Source organism: Silurus aristotelis, assembly GCF_946808225.1.
Source record: "Silurus aristotelis genome assembly, chromosome: 19".
Lineage (NCBI taxonomy): Eukaryota > Metazoa > Chordata > Actinopteri > Siluriformes > Siluridae > Silurus > Silurus aristotelis.
The window spans coordinates 18114760-18132382 of record NC_139592.1 but is presented as its reverse complement, the minus strand read 5'-3'; the positions used below and the strand labels follow the sequence as shown (position 1 = coordinate 18132382).

General features: G+C 37.9%; 3 protein-coding genes across 6 annotated transcripts in view; 2 read left to right on the top strand and 1 right to left on the bottom strand.

Moving 5' to 3' along the window:
* The first annotated feature begins 5764 nt into the window (after positions 1 to 5764).
* Positions 5765 to 6669, top strand: g0s2 (G0/G1 switch 2). The gene is made up of 2 exons (XM_083570308.1): positions 5765 to 5840; positions 6047 to 6669. The coding sequence occupies exon 2, from the start codon at positions 6068 to 6070 to the stop codon at positions 6401 to 6403; it is 336 nt and encodes a 111-aa protein (XP_083426434.1). The 5' UTR covers positions 5765 to 5840; positions 6047 to 6067; the 3' UTR covers positions 6404 to 6669.
* A 1276-nt stretch (positions 6670 to 7945) lies between these two features.
* taf8 (TAF8 RNA polymerase II, TATA box binding protein (TBP)-associated factor) lies at positions 7946 to 15482 on the top strand. The gene is made up of 8 exons (XM_083570579.1): positions 7946 to 8160; positions 11224 to 11383; positions 11940 to 12038; positions 12285 to 12347; positions 13733 to 13857; positions 14065 to 14212; positions 14642 to 14781; positions 15003 to 15482. The coding sequence occupies exons 1-8, from the start codon at positions 8113 to 8115 to the stop codon at positions 15138 to 15140; spliced, it is 921 nt and encodes a 306-aa protein (XP_083426705.1). The 5' UTR covers positions 7946 to 8112; the 3' UTR covers positions 15141 to 15482.
* Positions 15483 to 15863: 381 nt separating this feature from the next.
* The window catches only part of LOC310742039 (ciliary microtubule-associated protein 3), a 41318-nt gene continuing 39558 nt past the window's right edge, over positions 15864 to 17623 (bottom strand). For all 4 annotated transcript variants that reach the window (XM_083570592.1, XM_083570593.1, XM_083570594.1 and 1 more), the window contains 2 exons: positions 16124 to 16241; positions 15864 to 15999 (listed from right to left, as the gene is read on the bottom strand). In XM_083570592.1, coding sequence (XP_083426718.1) covers positions 15931 to 15999; positions 16124 to 16241 — 187 coding nt within the window. In that variant the 3' untranslated portion in view covers positions 15864 to 15930. The remainder of the gene's footprint in view (positions 16000 to 16123; positions 16242 to 17623) is intronic.

The following is a 17623-nucleotide window of genomic DNA, read 5'->3' as shown; positions in this document are numbered from 1 at the left end:
TTAGCTGTTCTTGTATTAAATTACAACATGGTTCAAACTATTGTTCTACTAGTCACTTGTAGCAAATAATATTAAATCGCACTTTGATTAAAAACAATGAACAGCATGTACTGCTTACTGTATGGTGATTAGGAAACTGATAAGCACTAATGAGAATGAAAAAGTTGATTTTCTCAGACAAGTTCCAAAAGAGGTTAATCGTTCTGCAAGCAAGAACAGTGAATGACTAGATAAATGTTGGTGCAATAATGCTTATAATTAAAAACCAACTTGAGATTAATGGTACTACAGGAAATAAAGCTCAAATTATACATCAAATGTGCACACAACAGTTCTGAGATTTTTCAAAGACATGACAGCTGGACCTTTATGTTGTGTTCCTAATTTTCATAAAATGGCATGTGTGCGCAAGAGCATAACGCAGGTTTTACACACTGCCGCTGAATTTTTTTAAACATAGATATCAGAACAAATATTGCAGGATCTCTCTATTTTTATGCACAGCAACAGTTTATCAATTATAATGGGACAGAATAAATTATGTGTCAGAGTTTCAAATTGAAACCAAAATCCAAAAGTGTTTCATACAGTGAGGAAAATAACCCTGCTATTTTGCAAGTTCTCCCACTTAGAAATCATGGAGGGGTCTGAAATTGTCATCGTAGGTGCATGTCCACTGTGAGAGACATAATCTGAAAAAAAAAAATCCAAAAATCACAATATATGATTTTTAAACTATTTATTTGTATGATACAGCTGCAAATAAGTATTTAAACACCTGTCTATAAACTAGAATTCTGACCCTCAAAGACCTGTTAGTCTGCCTTTAAAATGTCCACCTCCACTACATTTATTATCCTAAATTAGATGCACCTGTTTGAGGTCGTTAGCTGCATAAAGACACCTGTCCACCCCATACAATCAGTAAGAATCCAACTACTAACATGGCCAAGACCAAAGACACTAGAGACAAAATTGTACACCTCCACGAGGCTGGAAAGGGCTAAAGGGAAATTGCCAAGCAGCTTGGTGAAAAAAGGTCCACTGTTGGAGCAATCATTAGAAAATGGAAGAAGCTAAACATGACTGTCAATCTCCCTCGGACTGGGGCTCCATGCAAGATCTCACCTCGTGGGGTCTCAATGATCCTAAGGAAGGTGAGAAATCAGCCCACACGGGAGGAGCTGGTCAATGACCTGAAAAGAGCTGGGACCACCGTTTCCAAGGTTACTGTTGGTAATACACTAAGACGTCATGGTTTGAAATCATGCATGGCACGGAAGGTTCCCCTGCTTAAACCAGCACATGTCCAGGCACGTCTTAAGTTTGCCATTGACCATTTGGATGATCCAGAGGAGTCATGGGAGAAAGTCATGTGGTCAGATGAGACCAAAATAGAACTTTTGGGTCATAATTCCACTAAACGTGTTTGGAGGAAGAAGAATGATGAGTACCATCCCAAGAACACCATCCCTACTGTGAAGCATGGGGGTGGTAGCATCATGCTTTGGGGGTGTTTTTCTGCACATGGGACAGGGCGACTGCACTGTATTAAGGAGAGGATGACCGGGGCCATGTATCGCGAGATTTTGGGGAACAACCTCCTTCCCTCAGTTAGAGCATTGAAGATGGGTCGAGGCTGGGTCTTCCAACATGACAATGACCCGAAGCACACAGCCAGGATAACCAAGGGGTGGCTCTGTAAGAAGCATATCAAGGTTCTGGCATGGCCTAGCCAGTCTCCAGACCTAAACCCAATAGAGAATCTTTGGAGGGAGCTCAAACTCCGTGTTTCTCAGCCACAGGCCAGAAACCTGACTGATCTAGAGAAGATCTATGTGGAGGAGTGGGCCAAAATCCCTCCTGCAGTGTGTGCAAACCTGGTGAAAAACTACAGGAAACGTTTGACCTCTGTAATTGCAAACAAAGGCTACTGTACCAAATATTAACATTGACTTTCTCAGGTGTTCAAATACTTATTTGCAGCTGTATCATACAAATAAATAGGTAAAAAATCATACATTGTGATTTCTGGATTTTTTTTTTAGATTATGTCTCTCACAGTGGACATGCACCTACGATGACAATTTCAGACCCCTCCATAATTTCTAAGTGTGAGAACTTGCAAAATAGCAGGGTGTTCAAACACTTATTTTCCTCACTGTAATTCTAGGTACAGAGCTGAGACTTGAGAAGCATTGTAGAAAAAAACTGCATACTATATTGCAGCTAACATAATAAAGTAAATTAGTAAAACTGTGCAGTTAGTTGTTGCCATGGTGACATTTTATTAGGATACAGTGCATTTAAGGATAAGTCACAGCAGTTCCTGTAAGATAGAGTAAAAGAAAATACTTTTTTCCAAGACCTTTTCAGACACACAAACTTCTCTGACCTCAATATTATTTACCAAGAAGTAGGTATATTAATTCTAGTCCATGAGGGAGAAAGATCTCTTTAAGACACATGCTTGTATAGAAGAATAAAGTAGAAACTATTAATATCATCATCATCATCATCATCCTTAATATTGACTTTGTGTACACAAGAAAATGTGATTGTAATATATTTATTAGAGCTCAACTCAAAAAGCTGATCCAATACAAATTAATACTAAAGTTTGTGGACACCTGACTGAAAGATTTGTATTTGCTTTTTGAACGCCCCATTCCAAATTCAGTCCCCATTTTCTGTTAAAATAACCTCTAATCTTCTACAATGTTTCATTAGTAGAAGTTCAGTCGACATTCAGTCACAAGGAGTGAATCAGTTGAGTCAGGTACTGATGTAGGGTGAGGAGGCTTATGGTGCAGTCAGTGTTTCAATTCATCCCAAAGGTGTTCAATAGGGATGAGGGCAGAGCTCAATAGCAGGCTTTTCACGATCTTGCACCTCATCGAATGTGAAACATATGTTCAAGGAGCTTGCTTTGTGCACGTGGTCCTTGTCGTGCTAGACCAGGTTTGAGTCGACTAGTTTATCTGAGGGAAAAATCTAATGCTTCAACATCCAATACGTATAATTATATTCTATCTGTAGGCTAGACGTGAGAACAGACTAAAAAAATTTGTCATCATCTCCAGTGTTTTTTTTTCTTTTCTTTTTTTGCTGAAGCTGCTCTTTTGTTTTTTCTTTGTATTACGTGCAGCCTGTGATGATGTGGTCATGCTTGGGCTGTTTCTCAACACTGTCTGTGCATCTAGGGGACAGGCTGTGGCATAGATCAGAGCTGTGGGTCAGAAGTCTCTGATGGGCTTCTTTCCGTGCAGCAGAAGCTCTGTCTAGAGTGAGTCAAACAAATAACGTTGCTCAATATTCTCTTTCACCTCACACACAAACGCTCACTCGATCAGCACTAGTGGTATTTATTTTTTTTTTTTTGGGAAACTTGATTTTATCAAATGACTGGAAAAGGTCAACAGTATAGTCAACATTAAAATAATAGATAAGTAGGTAAATATTATAGATAATCCAGTGCAAAAATTGTATTATATGATTGTCTTGTTTGCTTTTTTCCTCCCAAATAAAATTGCTTATTTATTAATATTATTATTATTATTATTATTATTATTATTATTATTATTATTTATTTATTTTTTAAATATGATAAATGTGAACATGGAATATTGTATGAAAATGATGTCTAGTCTAAGAATACAGTTATGCAATTCTCATATCTGTGTAAAGTCTGATTTAATATCTTAATATCTTTAATATCTGGTGCATAAGATTTGCAAATGACCTTTTTTTAGATTCCAGTAAAGAATGTTTTTATCAAGCACTAAATAAAAGCAGCCACAGTGCAGTAGATAGGCCACTAATAATTACCTTAACATGATGCAATCTTATTGATCTCAGTACAAACTAGTTTACTGGTTTCTTATTTTAACAGTATTGACACTGCAACAGTTGGCAGAGGACCCACTAGAGTAAGGTTAACTGATTGTTATCATGTCCTAATTTGTACTGCTCTTCAAATGAAAGGCTTTGTATCGCTTACATTTTACATGCACATATTTAATGTCTACGGATGAACGCTTACACTAAGAGGTTTAACATACCATTAAGAACATTTATATAAAAATGTGCAAAATAAATTTAATGCATCAAGATATCTCAAGTCATTGTGTTTAAGGCTGTTACACTGTAAACTTTTACACTTTGTAATTTAATTCTTATATTGTTATATTTACACCACATTCACTAGGTTTTGGTTAATGGTGATACATAAATAAACAATAACAATAGATAAACTATAACATTTTTTACATTATCATGCATTTTGGTTTAGAAATCTGATGGTATATTAATCTATGGTTTAGAAGTTTGATGAAAACTTGCTACCAAATCATTGTTTCTTATTTGTGCAGTCTTGTTTTTCAGTGAGGTAAAAAGTAATCTATATTTCAATTGTGAATATGTTTATATATTTTGGCCCATGTAAAAACTTTCTAGTTCCTGCTCAGAAATTGTAGATACACTGTATGGACAAAAGTATGTGACACCTAACATTTCCAGCAATATTTTGTTATTTCCACAAAGAGTTTCCACAAAATGTTAAGGCTCACAATTGTGAAGGATGTCTTTGAATGTGGTGAAGTTAGTGGCCTGCCACAAAGCTCTGACCTCAACCCTAATAAACGGTGGGATTCATTGAAATGCTGCCTGTACCACAGGCCTTATCACCCCACATCTGTACCTGGTTTTACTCACACTATTGTGGCTAAATAAGCACAAAACCTTTAAAACTTTACATCATTATAACACCGAATAGGGACTCAAAGTGGAATAGGATTTTCAAAAAGCACATACGAAACTTGTAATCAGGTGTCCAGAAATGTTGTTCTTAATAGCATATATGAGGAGAGTTATACAATAGAGACTTCAATCTAAGTATCACCTGATAACATATGCATCATTAATACAGACAAGACACTTCCCAAGACAACTTGTCGGTATGTGGTATTCCCATATGGAATGTCCATATATAAAAGGGAATATGTAGATTACAGTTACTTTCCAGTTACTTTAAAGACTGTCCTCCATGAACAGAGATGGCAAAAGTACACAGATTCTTCAATCAAGTAGAAGTAGAGATACTATTTTTTTTAATCTGTTAAAAATTGAAAGACTGAAACAATGTTGAGAAGAAACAATATTGATCATGTCACCAAATAAATGAAAACTAAAGTAACATGCCTGGTTTGAAAATGTAAGAAATAGAAAGTACAGATATAAAAAGTTGTTAAAAAAATAAATTGTTAAGTAAAGTACTGATACCAGAAGAATCTACTTAAGTACAGTATGTGTACTTTATTACTTTCGATTTAATTTAATTTAATTCATTTTTATTTGTATAGCGCTTTTAACAATGAACATTGTCTCAAAGCAACTTTACACAGATAATGTGGTGATTAAAAGTAAATATGTTCATCTCTGTTTATCTGTGTGTGTGTTCCACTGAACAAATTAAAAAAAGAAATCACTTTGAGACATAATGAACATGCTATAACTAAGATCTGTATGACGAGAACATCATACTCACCATATTACTCACGTACAATAGAGAACAACTGTTTTCTCACATGACTAGGAGATGGTGTACAGAGGTCACTTTAGTGACTAGACACTTGCCCTAGCATCTCTGAAGCACACAAAACCTTGCACAAGCACATTAGCAGTGCTTCTGAATTAATATTCATGTTCAATGGGTGTGGCTACAGCTGCCACTGAGCTTAAATAGGGAATGCTCCTGCAGTCAGTTGTCTGTTGATACTTGGACATAATCAAGCCAAGTGAAATCAGCTGAAAGAACTGAGGTTTCTGCTTATTTTGCACTTGTAAGTACTTTTTGCAAACATTTATTTGCTAATTTTATTTGCCTTTAGTCTTATAATTTTTTTAACTAACATTCTGGACTTCTCTGATCTATGTCTTTTTAATGCATAAAACTGTTTAATGCAGTATAACATTTATGGTATAACAGTTACAGTAATAATGTAGTGTTATATGTAGAGAGCCTAAACTAACTTTTCTCTCATCACAGACACAACTGTTTTTTAACACAATGGAGATGATGCAGGAGATAATTCCATTTGCAAGGGAAATGCTAAGTGTTCGGCCAACAAAGGGTACCATGAAGGTATATCTGGTGGGAGGGACCTTTGCAGTCCTGGGCATCATAAGCGGCTTGGTGGAGGCTGTGTGTTCACTCTTCCCCGAGCAGGAAGAAGGCACTCTATATGAACTGATCGAGGAGACCGTAACATTGATGGTTCAGGCTCAAGAGCCACAAACAATGATCCTAGAGGATGATGAACTGGACGCTGAGATGGAAGCCAAGGCTAAGGAACTGCCCATGCTCAGGCAGCGGCGCATGAGTTTCAGAGCCCATGCCTCTTAAAAATACACATTAAAACACTGCCTTTTCACTGAGGGTTGTATATGTCTGACAGAAAGGAAATGCAAAGTGCCTGTTGGAATGGAATGCTGTAGAACAGCTAATGCTGGTAATTATAGGGGGTCCCTGATGTCAAATGTTACTTGTAAGTTTGTTAAGATGATGTAATGATTTTATACTGGGTGAACATTATTTATAAAGGATGTAACAAGTCTTTACTGAGTGAGATTTCTCTTATTGAAGATGAATAAAGTCTAGTTTGTGCAAAACCAGGGTCTGTGTCATGCTGTACCTTAAATATATAGTGCATGCATTTATAGTGCATATATAGTATAGTGCATGTATAGTGCATGCACCTGAGAACAATGATATCGGTTGCGCTGGCGCAACCCCGATGACTAAGAGGTTAAAAATACTTGCTTAACTGACACCTTGTCCCGGATATCCCTGATTTTATTTTTAGCCATAGCCAGGTAAATAGGGTAATCAGGTACAATAGGCCACACAGAACAGGAGTGGTTTAATTACGGTATTTTATCATAAACATTTACTAGATTCATTCTCTTGCCACAACAGGATTTGGTGTTGTGCACGTATTAATATTAATGCAATCATGCATATCATTGCAGCAAGGCAGTTAATGAAGCATTTGTAATAAACCCAAACACACTCACACAATCTTGAGGACCATAAGACAACATATTGTCTCATTTTCCATTGTTTTTCTTTTTATTATTATCATTTTACTTGTGATTTCAAGGTCACCAGACAAACGTCTGTTCAAAGTTCAAACCAAGGCAGGAACCTTGTGCTTCAGAAATTCTTCAGAAATTCTAATTCAGAAGATCTGCATTTGGCTGTGAAGGTCAGGTGTCCACATAGTTTATTTCTGTGTGCTTCTTATCACATGTAGTCCAAATCCACTCTGACCCTGACCAAAAAGAAGCAGCTACAGTTGACAAATAAATGAATGAATATGTTGTTGTTTTTCTCTGACTGTTTTCCTTCATCTGTTACTCTACCTGAAGCGACAATTTTTTATCCAAGCTTGGAATCGGTACTGAGAGTGCACTGGATTGTGCATCCTGAAGTGGGATCAAAGCTGGGTTGTGGAGACAAGTTTACTGGTAACTGTGTGGCACTGGCAGCTCAGGGGGAATTAGTAGCTCGGGGGCAGTGGTAGCGCAGTGGCAGTTTAAAGGCAGTGGCAGTTTAGAGGCAGTGGTAGCTTTGGGACAGTGGTCACTTAGGGGCATTGGCAGTTTAGAGACAGTGGTAGCAATGGGGCACTGGTAGACCAGTGTTTATTGTGTATGATTACATACTGTGAGATCACAGAACTGCCAAACTGCTACTTGCTAGGCCCTTGAGTAAGGACCATAATCCTCACCTCCCTAGTTGTATAAACAAGATAAATGTACCTGTTCTGATCACTGTTAATAATTTTTTAATTGTTTATTATTTGTAAATACAAATTCTTCAATCCCCAAACTTTCCCAGAATCTAAAGTATGGGATTGGCTTTTAAAGACTTGTATTATGCCCAGGACTCTTATTAACACAGAGCACATTGGCACAAAACGAAAGTTGCTATCGCTACACAGCTCGGTAAAGAGAAGGAGACACAGACAGAATGCTTTAACTATTTCACAAGATTACTGTTATTTTTTTTTCCTTTACGTTTTAATCGGTAGAGAGGAAATAATCGCACCGATGGCAGACCCTGCGGTGGCAGGCGGCGGACCTTTAAGCGCCGGATTGGTAACTAGCCTCTGTTTATTAGCTTGTTAGCTTGCTAGATAAACTGTAGCTAAATGTTCTGTAGTCGCGCATGACATTTTTGGGCGCTTTTGTAGAATTATATCTTATTTTAGCGAATTGTTTTTGAATATGTACATCCCTGAGGAAGTTAGAAGCCTTTTCCCCACCTTTTAGCCGTCTTCGGTTAAGGCTAAACTAGCTAGTGCTTGCTGGCTAATAAATGAAGGCTACATTAAATTATTTTCAATTCAGGTTTATTTGTGCAGCACTTTTAACAATGGGTTTTGTCTCAAAGCAGCTTCACGGAGATGAATAGGTTAAATATGAAATGTCAAGTCAAGTTTATTTGTATAGCGCTTTTCACAACAGACATTGTCTCAAAGCAGCTTTACAGAAAACAACAGTGAAGGTGAATGGTGTGCGTTTGTCCCTGATGAGCAAGCCGTGGCGACAGTGGCAAGGAAAAACTCCCTTAGATGATATGAGGAAGAAACCTTGAGAGGAACCAGACTCAAAGGGGAACCCATCCTCATATGGGTGACATCAAGAGTTTGGTCATAAATCTTTCAACAATACAGAACAATTTGTGATCATCATAGATCCAGCATCAGCTTCTCCATGCCAGGGCCTTTAAACACTCGGCATCTACTTCTCCATGATCATCCATAGGTCCATAATCTTCACGAGGTGGGACGTGACTGGAGCTGGCCAAACCTCAGGATGCCTCGGGATGGGGAGAGAAAGAGAAGCAGTGGAGAGGAATTAGCGTAGCTGCTGTTCATGATATTAACAGCACAAGTTGATAATGTGCATGTGATCAGATGTTCTGGAGCACAAGGTTATGATGTGATGTGTGTGATGTGTGTTATGTGTAGGCTTTGCTAAAAAGATATGTTTTTAATCTGCACTTAAACTGGGAGAGTGTATCTGAACCCCGAACACTGTCAGAAAGACTATTCCAGAGTTTAGGAGCTAAATGTGAAAATGCTCTACCGCCTTTAGTGGACTTTGCTATTCCAGGAACTACTAGAAGCCCAGAGTTTTGAGATCTCAGGGAGCGTGACGGATTGTAGCGTGTTAAGAGACTGGATAGATACATGGGAGCCAAACCATTTAGTGCTTTATAAGTGAGTAGCAGTAGTTTGTAGTCTATTCGAAACTTAATAGGAAGCCAATGTAGGGACGATAAGATTGGGGTTATATGATCGTATTTTCTTGACCTAGTAAGAACTCTTGCTGCGGCATTCTGAACTAACTGAAGCTTGTTTATTAATGATGCAGGACATCCACCTAGTAATGCATTACAGTAGTCTATTCTAGAGGTCATAAACGCATGGACGAGCTTCTCTGCATCAGATATAGATAACATATTTCTTAGCTTAGAAATATTTCTAAGGTGAAAGAAGGCTGTTTTTGTAACTTGATTGATGTGATTTTTGAAAGATAAGTTGCTGTCTAAAATAACTCCCAGGTCTTTTACCGTTGAACTAGTAGTTACAGAACAACCGTCTAAATGCAGGCTGAGATGCTGGAGCTTCTGTGTACTATTTTTTGGGCCGATGAGCAAAATCTCCGTTTTATCAGAATTTAATAGCAGAAAGTTATGGGTCATCCAATCTCTTATTTCTTCAACACACTCAGTTATGCGAGCTAATTGAGCTGTATCGTCTGGTTTGGATGAAATATATAGCTGGGTATCATCAGCATAACAATGGAAGCTAATTCCATGCCTTCTAATAATATTTCCTAATGGAAGCATGTATATTGTAAAAAGCAGGGGTCCCAGAACTGACCCTTGTGGCACGCCATAATTTACTAGCATTATCCTGGATAGCTCTCCATTTAAATCTACGAAATGGTAACGATTGGACAGGTAGGATTTAAACCAGCTTAATGCCTGTCCCTGAATACCGATGTAATTCTGTAAGCGATCGAGGAGAAGATCATGATCTATAGTGTCGAACGCAGCACTAAGATCTAGTAAAACTAATAGGGAGATGTAGCCTTGGTCTGAAGCTAAAAACAGGTCGTTAGTGATTTTAACTAGAGCAGTTTCTGTGCTATGATGGGGCCTAAAACCTGACTGAAACTCTTCAAAGATATTGTTCTCCTGCAAGTGGTTACATAGCTGGGCAGCGACAATCTTTTCTAAAATCTTAGACATAAATGGGAGATTTGAAATTGGTCTGTAATTTGATAGCGTGCTTGGATCCAGATTAGGTTTTTTAATGAGGGGCTTAATAACTGCTAACTTGAGGGATTTAGGGACATGACCTAACGATAGTGAGGAGTTAATAATATTTAAAAGAGGCTCACCAGCTGTATATAACACTTCCTTCAGTAGTTTAGTGGGAATTGGATCTAACTGACATGTTGTTGATACTGACATGTTGTTGATACTGACTAAATGTATATATTGGTGCCTAAATGTTTATCCCTGATAAACATGGGAAAACTTTTTCACATTGTATAAGGAAAAAAGAAACCTTGAAAGGATCCAGACTCAGAAGGAACCTATCTGAGACAATTCCGTGTCTGAACCCTCTTAAGGTTTCCTCCTCATCTCTATCTTAGAAGGGAACCCATCCTCAAAAATGACAAAATTATTATAAATTGATATTAGGTGTCACCCAGATGAGGATGGGAGGTCATCACACATTTAGGTGACAAATAATGTCCATTTATTATAGTTCCATCATGGTGGAGGATGGGTTCCCTTCTGAGTTTGGATCCTCTCAAGGTTTTTTCCTAATGCTGTCTCAGAAGGAACCCATCCTAATCTGCATAGCACTGAATGTCCTTAACTTATTGTCCCCTCACCATTGAGGAGTGCTGTTTAGTGATCTGACACTTAAATGCAGAACTGTTCGTGCCAATCGTAGCAGAATTTTTTTATTATTACAGTCCATCCTCATGGTTTGAGTTTCCCAATAACTTCACAGATCTTCAGGGTGGTCATGTGGAACCATCCTCATCAAACCAACACAATTCAGGTCATATGAATTTAGCTACCTCATCAAATTATATTGACTGTTTGTTTTGTTTGTTTGTTTTGCTTTGTAGCGGTCAGTTGGTAATAAACCAACTTCAAATCCTGCTGAGAATTATTACCTGGCCCGGCGGCGCACCCTGCAGGTGGTGGTCAGCTCTCTGCTGACTGAATGTGGCTTCGACAGCGCAGAGAAAGCAGCTGTGGAAACTCTAACCGAAATGATGCAGAGTTGTAAGTTAAATAGAAAGAAAAAAATAAAAACACACACGGTTTAACATGAGAAATGTGCAATACCTCTTCTTTTCTTTTTAAACCGATACCAATTACTTTCTTTGTCTGCGTTGCCGATAATCAGTACCGATAACTGTATTTTTGAAAGCTGTCATTATTAATATTAAATAGACAACATCGGCCTGGACTCATCTCTCGTTGCATTTAATAAATAAACTCACAATCGGACAGAAGATAATCTGTCAGACAAACCATATTCATATTATAAGAATAATATTAGAGCAAAAGAATGTTGAGATTTTTCCTCCTTGTTCCTGTTTCAATTCTCCTGCTTTTGGGGGAAAAAATTATCTAAAGCAGCGACCCTGTTATGGTACACAGCATATGGCTGGATGCAAGGTGTGTGTGTGTGTGTGTGTGTGTGTGTGTGCGCACACTGTAAGGATCTAGATGTTGGTTGAACAGAGAAGCATAACCCATTATCTAAATCACAATGAGAATTTGTGCATTTCTGATTTACCTTCGTCCATACAGATAACCATTTTATGGTTTGCAGATATAACTGAGGTTGGACGTTGTGCAAAAGCAAGCTGTGAGCATACAGCTAGAAGCAGCCCTACCCTCTCAGACGTGGTTATCACTTTGGTGGAAATAGGTAAGCTTCACTGGTTACAGCAGATGCTGTGTACAATCTACAGGGTAATTATTTCACTGGGGTAGATCAGTGAAAAATGAGCAGCGAATTAAAAAATCTTTGGGGATTTCGCACAGGGAATTTTAAAAGGAAGTGGAGCATGGATGTGTGGGAGATTTATGGTCTGTGAGAATATGGCTTCATGTCAGTTGATGTCTCCTGATGTATACAATGTAAGATGACTCTTGTCTGTTATAACCTTTACAGGTTTTAATGTAGACTCGCTCCCCTTGTATGCCAAAAGATCACAGAGGATGGTCATAACAGCACGTGAGTGATCAGAATCAACATTCTCCCTTCATTTTCATGTTCTATCTATAGCCTACACTTGTGCTAAAACTGTATTCAGTATTTATATTTTACTGTTTTGTGTTTTGAATCTCAACTGTACTGAGAAAAAGAGCAAAAAACCCGTCAGATCCAGAGCAGACTAAATTCCAGTAAATACTGTGGATAATTATTAACCTTGCCATTTAAAATCTAAGATTACTTTTACTCTTACTGTTTACTGTCTATTACTCTTACTGTCTATTACTCTCAATCTTCTGTCTTTTATGTTCACTGTCTATTACTCTTACTGTTCACTGTCTATTACTCTTACTGTCTATTACTCTCACTGTTCACTGTCTAATACGCTTTCTGTTCACTGTCTTATGTTCACTTTCTATTACTCTCAATCTTCTGTCTTTTACGTTCACTGTCTAATACTCTTACTGTTCACTGGCTATTACTCTTACTGTTTACTGGCTATTACTCTCACTGTCTAGTACTCTTACTGTTTACTGTCTAATACTCTTACTGTTCACTGGCTATTACTCTTACTGTTTACTGGCTATTACTCTCACTGTCTAGTACTCTTACTGTTTACTGTCTAATACTCTTGCTGTTCACTGGCCATTACTCTCACTGTCTATTACTCTTACTGTTCACTGGCTATTACTCTTAATATCTATTACTCTTACTGGTCACTGTCTATGTACCTTGGTTTGTAGGAACGACATTTTATCCCTGGTGGTCTAGTGGTTGGGATGCGGCACTCTCACCGCTGCGGCCCGGGTTCGATACCTGGTCAGGGAACCAACCCCAGCCGTTAGGGTTGCACAAGCCTTAGGGCCGGGCCCAAGCCCGGATAAATGGGGAGGGTTGCATTAGGAAGGGCCTCCAGTGTAAAAACATGTGCCAAATCAAACATGCAGATGAACCGCTGTGGCGACCCCTAATGGGAGAAGCCGAAAGAAAGTTTTAAATAGACTTTTAATTCAAGCAATGAATTCTATCGACATGAAAAATAAACTCAATGTGACCAATATGCAGTTTAATGAAAATTTTGACTCAACATTAAGATATCTGTTGAATCATATGCTGTGACTAAACGTGCACTACAACCACCAACAGATCATAATCTTGATAAATAAGAGCCCCTGTACTATAAAATCCTCCAAACACAAACTCTGTTATAGATTACAGGCATCAGATAAGTATTGTTTTTCACTTGGTGCTCATGACCGCTTTAGAAGCTGTGTCTTGGAATTGAATTTTCTCTAAAATTACACACTCAGGAAGTACTCTTGTATGACCACAACAGCCCCAGACTGATTGATTTGATCCTATAATTGTAATGCAACTGTTTGTTGTTGTTTTTGCTTTTGTGACAGCACCAGTGACAAATTCTCCAGTGATTCCCAAGGCTCTTGTTGCGGGACAGAAGCGTACTCACCCTCCTTACATCCCGAGCCATTTCCCAGAATTTCCAGATCCTCATACATACATCAAGACCCCGGTAAGACACCCGTACTTGCCGTGTTGATGCAGATGTAAAATAATACGCATTTGAAGGACTGTGCGCAGCGCAATCTAAACTAAAACTTAATTCGAAACTTTTTTTTTTTTTGGTCAAAGAAAATGTTAGAACATGATATTTAGTACCACAGTATGATTGGAGCATGCTTTTTTTTTATTTATTTTTTTCTCCCCCCTTTGTGTACAGACATTTCGTGAGCCTGTATCAGACTACCAGGTGCTAAGGGAGAAGGCAGCATCTCAGAGACGAGATGTCGAAAGGGCGCTTACACGTTTCATGGCAAAGACTGGAGACACACAAAGTCTCTTTAAAGATGATATCACTACTTTTCCATGTAAGAACAGTGTTAAATAATAATATAGATTCAAATCAGAAAGCCGGGGGGTCTTGTGCTTTCCTGTCTGCCTGAAATGATTATTTATAAATGATTTTAGCTGTAAGAAAGTCAAATGTAATATTTTTTACACTCTAACCTTTAGAAATTATAGACCTAATAGGCACTTAATCAGAAGCCCATCACTCATTACTTTTCTGCCCACAAAACCGTGGAATCTCTATTGTGAATGATGATCTTAAATATTGTTCAAATGGATAATAATTTTTTTAACTTTATAAATCAGATCATTTGCTTTATATTATTATTGTTTAGCATTTTTATAAGCTCTTTTTTCCCCCCAAACATTCACATCCATTGTTTTTATTGTTTGTAGGAGTCAAAATAAATTGTGTGAAAATGTTAATGCCTCTGCCTGTTTATACTCAGTGATCGCAGCAAAGCTGAGCTCTATCCCGTACCTTAACACTCTTCTGCCCTCTGAACTGGAGCTGCAGTCGCTGGAAGAAACAGACTCGTCCGAGCAGGACGACCAGACAGACACAGAAAACAATGCAAACAACATTAGTGTAAGAGAACGGCGTATGATCTCTCTTCTGTCTGTCACTATAAAGTAATACAGCATACCTTTAGATGATGCAATAACATTTAGTACAGCTGACATTGAATTCTGTCTAACATCAGTATATGCTGTGTATAATAGTAACAATTGGGTTTTGAGAAACAATGGGGTTTTAAGGAAATGTACAGTTGTACAATGGTGAAATGTGTTCTGTTTTTCTAAATTCAGGGCACAGGAGCAGATAAGGAGAATGCTGTTGTGCCACCTGGTGGCGGTGTACCTTCTGTGAAGAATAACGAGGAAAACATGATTGATAACCCGTACCTTCGACCAGTCAAGAAACCAAAAGTGAGGAGGAAAAAATGAACAGCAAAACAGGGACTCAAGTATACAAAGAAATTGTGTCAAAAATGAAAATACTGCTTAGGGTTCACAGTGTGCCTCTGAACAGAAGGGAATGCATTTAAAGGTGCAGCACAGGAGACTTTGTTTATTCACAACTGCTGGCTTTGTATAATACCGAGGCTGATCGACTAAACTGCAGTGTTTTTGCTAAAGGTGGGTATTTGTCTCCCATATTATATATAGAACTTTAGGTTGGGTTTATGCTTGGATTTTCAGTGTTCCTAAAACAAAACCTTTGTAAGATCTTTTTTTGTTTAAATGAATGAAGGCAGAAAATAAATCCCTTCCCACACATCTGTAAAAGTTTATCGTGAAAATGTTTGCCTTCCATGTCCACATCTTATTTAAAGGTGCTGTTTATCATTTTAGAAACAAGAAACAATCTCAGACCTATAATGATCTCATTTCCAGAGACAAACTTTATGCCGGCAATCACTGTTTAATGAAAGTTTAGGTCTAAAGAGCTAAAAAATTACAGATTGTGATTTCTAATTGTCTAATTTAGTTTTTAGTATCAGTGTTAGTTGGCAGTGTGTGGCTTCTTATTAAAAGTGCATACATGTTTTATTTATGTTCTGATTTATGGCAACAAAAATGCACATAAAATTTTTACTGGCATTCTTAGCAAATGATTTGTACTGTGTGCATGCACAAGAACAGGTCGCACAACAAAATGTCTCTGTTTTTGATTTAATTCAGCAGTGTGCTTGGATTCTTAGTCAGATTCACACATTATATTGCTCCAGGAATCTCATGAATAGTACAATCGTAGATAAGCTACTCTGTTGCGATGTTTCCGGAGCTCCTTGTCACATGGAAGCTGCAACATACAGAATGAAACACAAACATAATGTTAAGTTAGTACAACATAAACACAACACAGGTTGTTATGATTAATATTATTGTTTTATTTATTTGTTTCTTTATTTATTAATTAATTTTACCTCTGTGCGAAGTCCCTTTTTCTTCTGCATGGGCACACTGGACCAGTCTGGCGAGCCAAATTTCATTGGCCATGATACCTTCCGATTGCATGGCCCACCTGGCGAGTAGGTACCTGGTCTATCGTAATGAATGGCACATGAATAATAGATTAAAGGTGTATGCCTGTGTGTGTGTGTGTATATATATATATACAGTACAGACCAAAAGTTTGGACACACCTTCTCATTCATAGAGTTCTCTTTATTTTCATGACTATTAAAAATTGTAGTCACACTGAAGGCATCGTAACTATGAATTAACACGTGGAATTATATACATAACAAAAAAAGTGTGAAACAACTGAAAATGTCATATTGTAGGTTCTTCAAAGTCGCCACCTTTTGCTTAGATTACTGCTTTGCACACTCTTGGCATTCTCTTGATGCCTACTTTGAAGAACCTACAATATGACATATTTTCAGTTCACTTTTTTGTTATGTATATAATTCCACGTGTTAATTCATAGTTTTGATGCTTTCAGTGTGACTCTACAATTTTCATATTCATGAAAATAAAGAAAACTCTTTGAATGAGCAGGTGTGTCCAAACTTTTGGTGTGTACTGTATGTATGTGTATATAAATAAATAAATAAATATATGTATATATATATATGTGTGTGTGTGTGTGTGTGTGTGTGTGTGTGTGTGTGTGTGTGTGTGTGTGTGTGTGTGTGTGTGTGTACACTGGAGATTAAAATTGGGGAACAATTTATAAACAATTGAACAATTCTGATATAATGTCTTCACTGTTCAACAGTTGAAGGAGTTTTTGTCCTGTCTATACCATGCTACCAGAACACCTTTTCCACAAAATAACTAAGGCATTTAGAAAAAAAATTCATTATTTTGCAGAAAACACACTGATAAAAATTAGAGAACACTTTCCTATACCTCCCAGTTATTGGTGTTAATCTGGTACATGGTGCTAATTTCCTTGATTATCTGTCAACCCCTATTTAACTGGCAGCCTAACTTCCAGTTTCACTAACTCTGCAAGATGGTGGGCCGTTCTAAAGTGCCTGAAAGCCTCCGGCAGCAGGTTGTCCAGATGAAGGCCAAAGAGATGACCCTATCAGCCGTAGTTGGGTGTTCCAAATTTGTGATTTCAAGAATATTAAATCTTTACAGCATCACAAACTCATTCAAGTCCGCCAAGAAGGCTGGTCGTCCACGGAAAACAAATACAAGAGAGAGCAGGATACTGCGGAGGATCTCAATGGGCAATCCTTTCCACACTGCAGCTGGAATTGCTCACCAGTTCAGCACTGAACAGGGTAAGGATCTGTCTCGTTATACAGCGTCTAAACGTTTTAAAACATTTGGACTGAAAGCCCACACTGCAGTGACCAAACCTCTCATTAGCAGAAAGAATCAAAAGGCTAGACTAAGCTTTGCTGAGGAGCATGTTGTGTGGACAAAGGAGAACTGGTCCAAAGTTTACTTCAGTGATGAATGCAAGT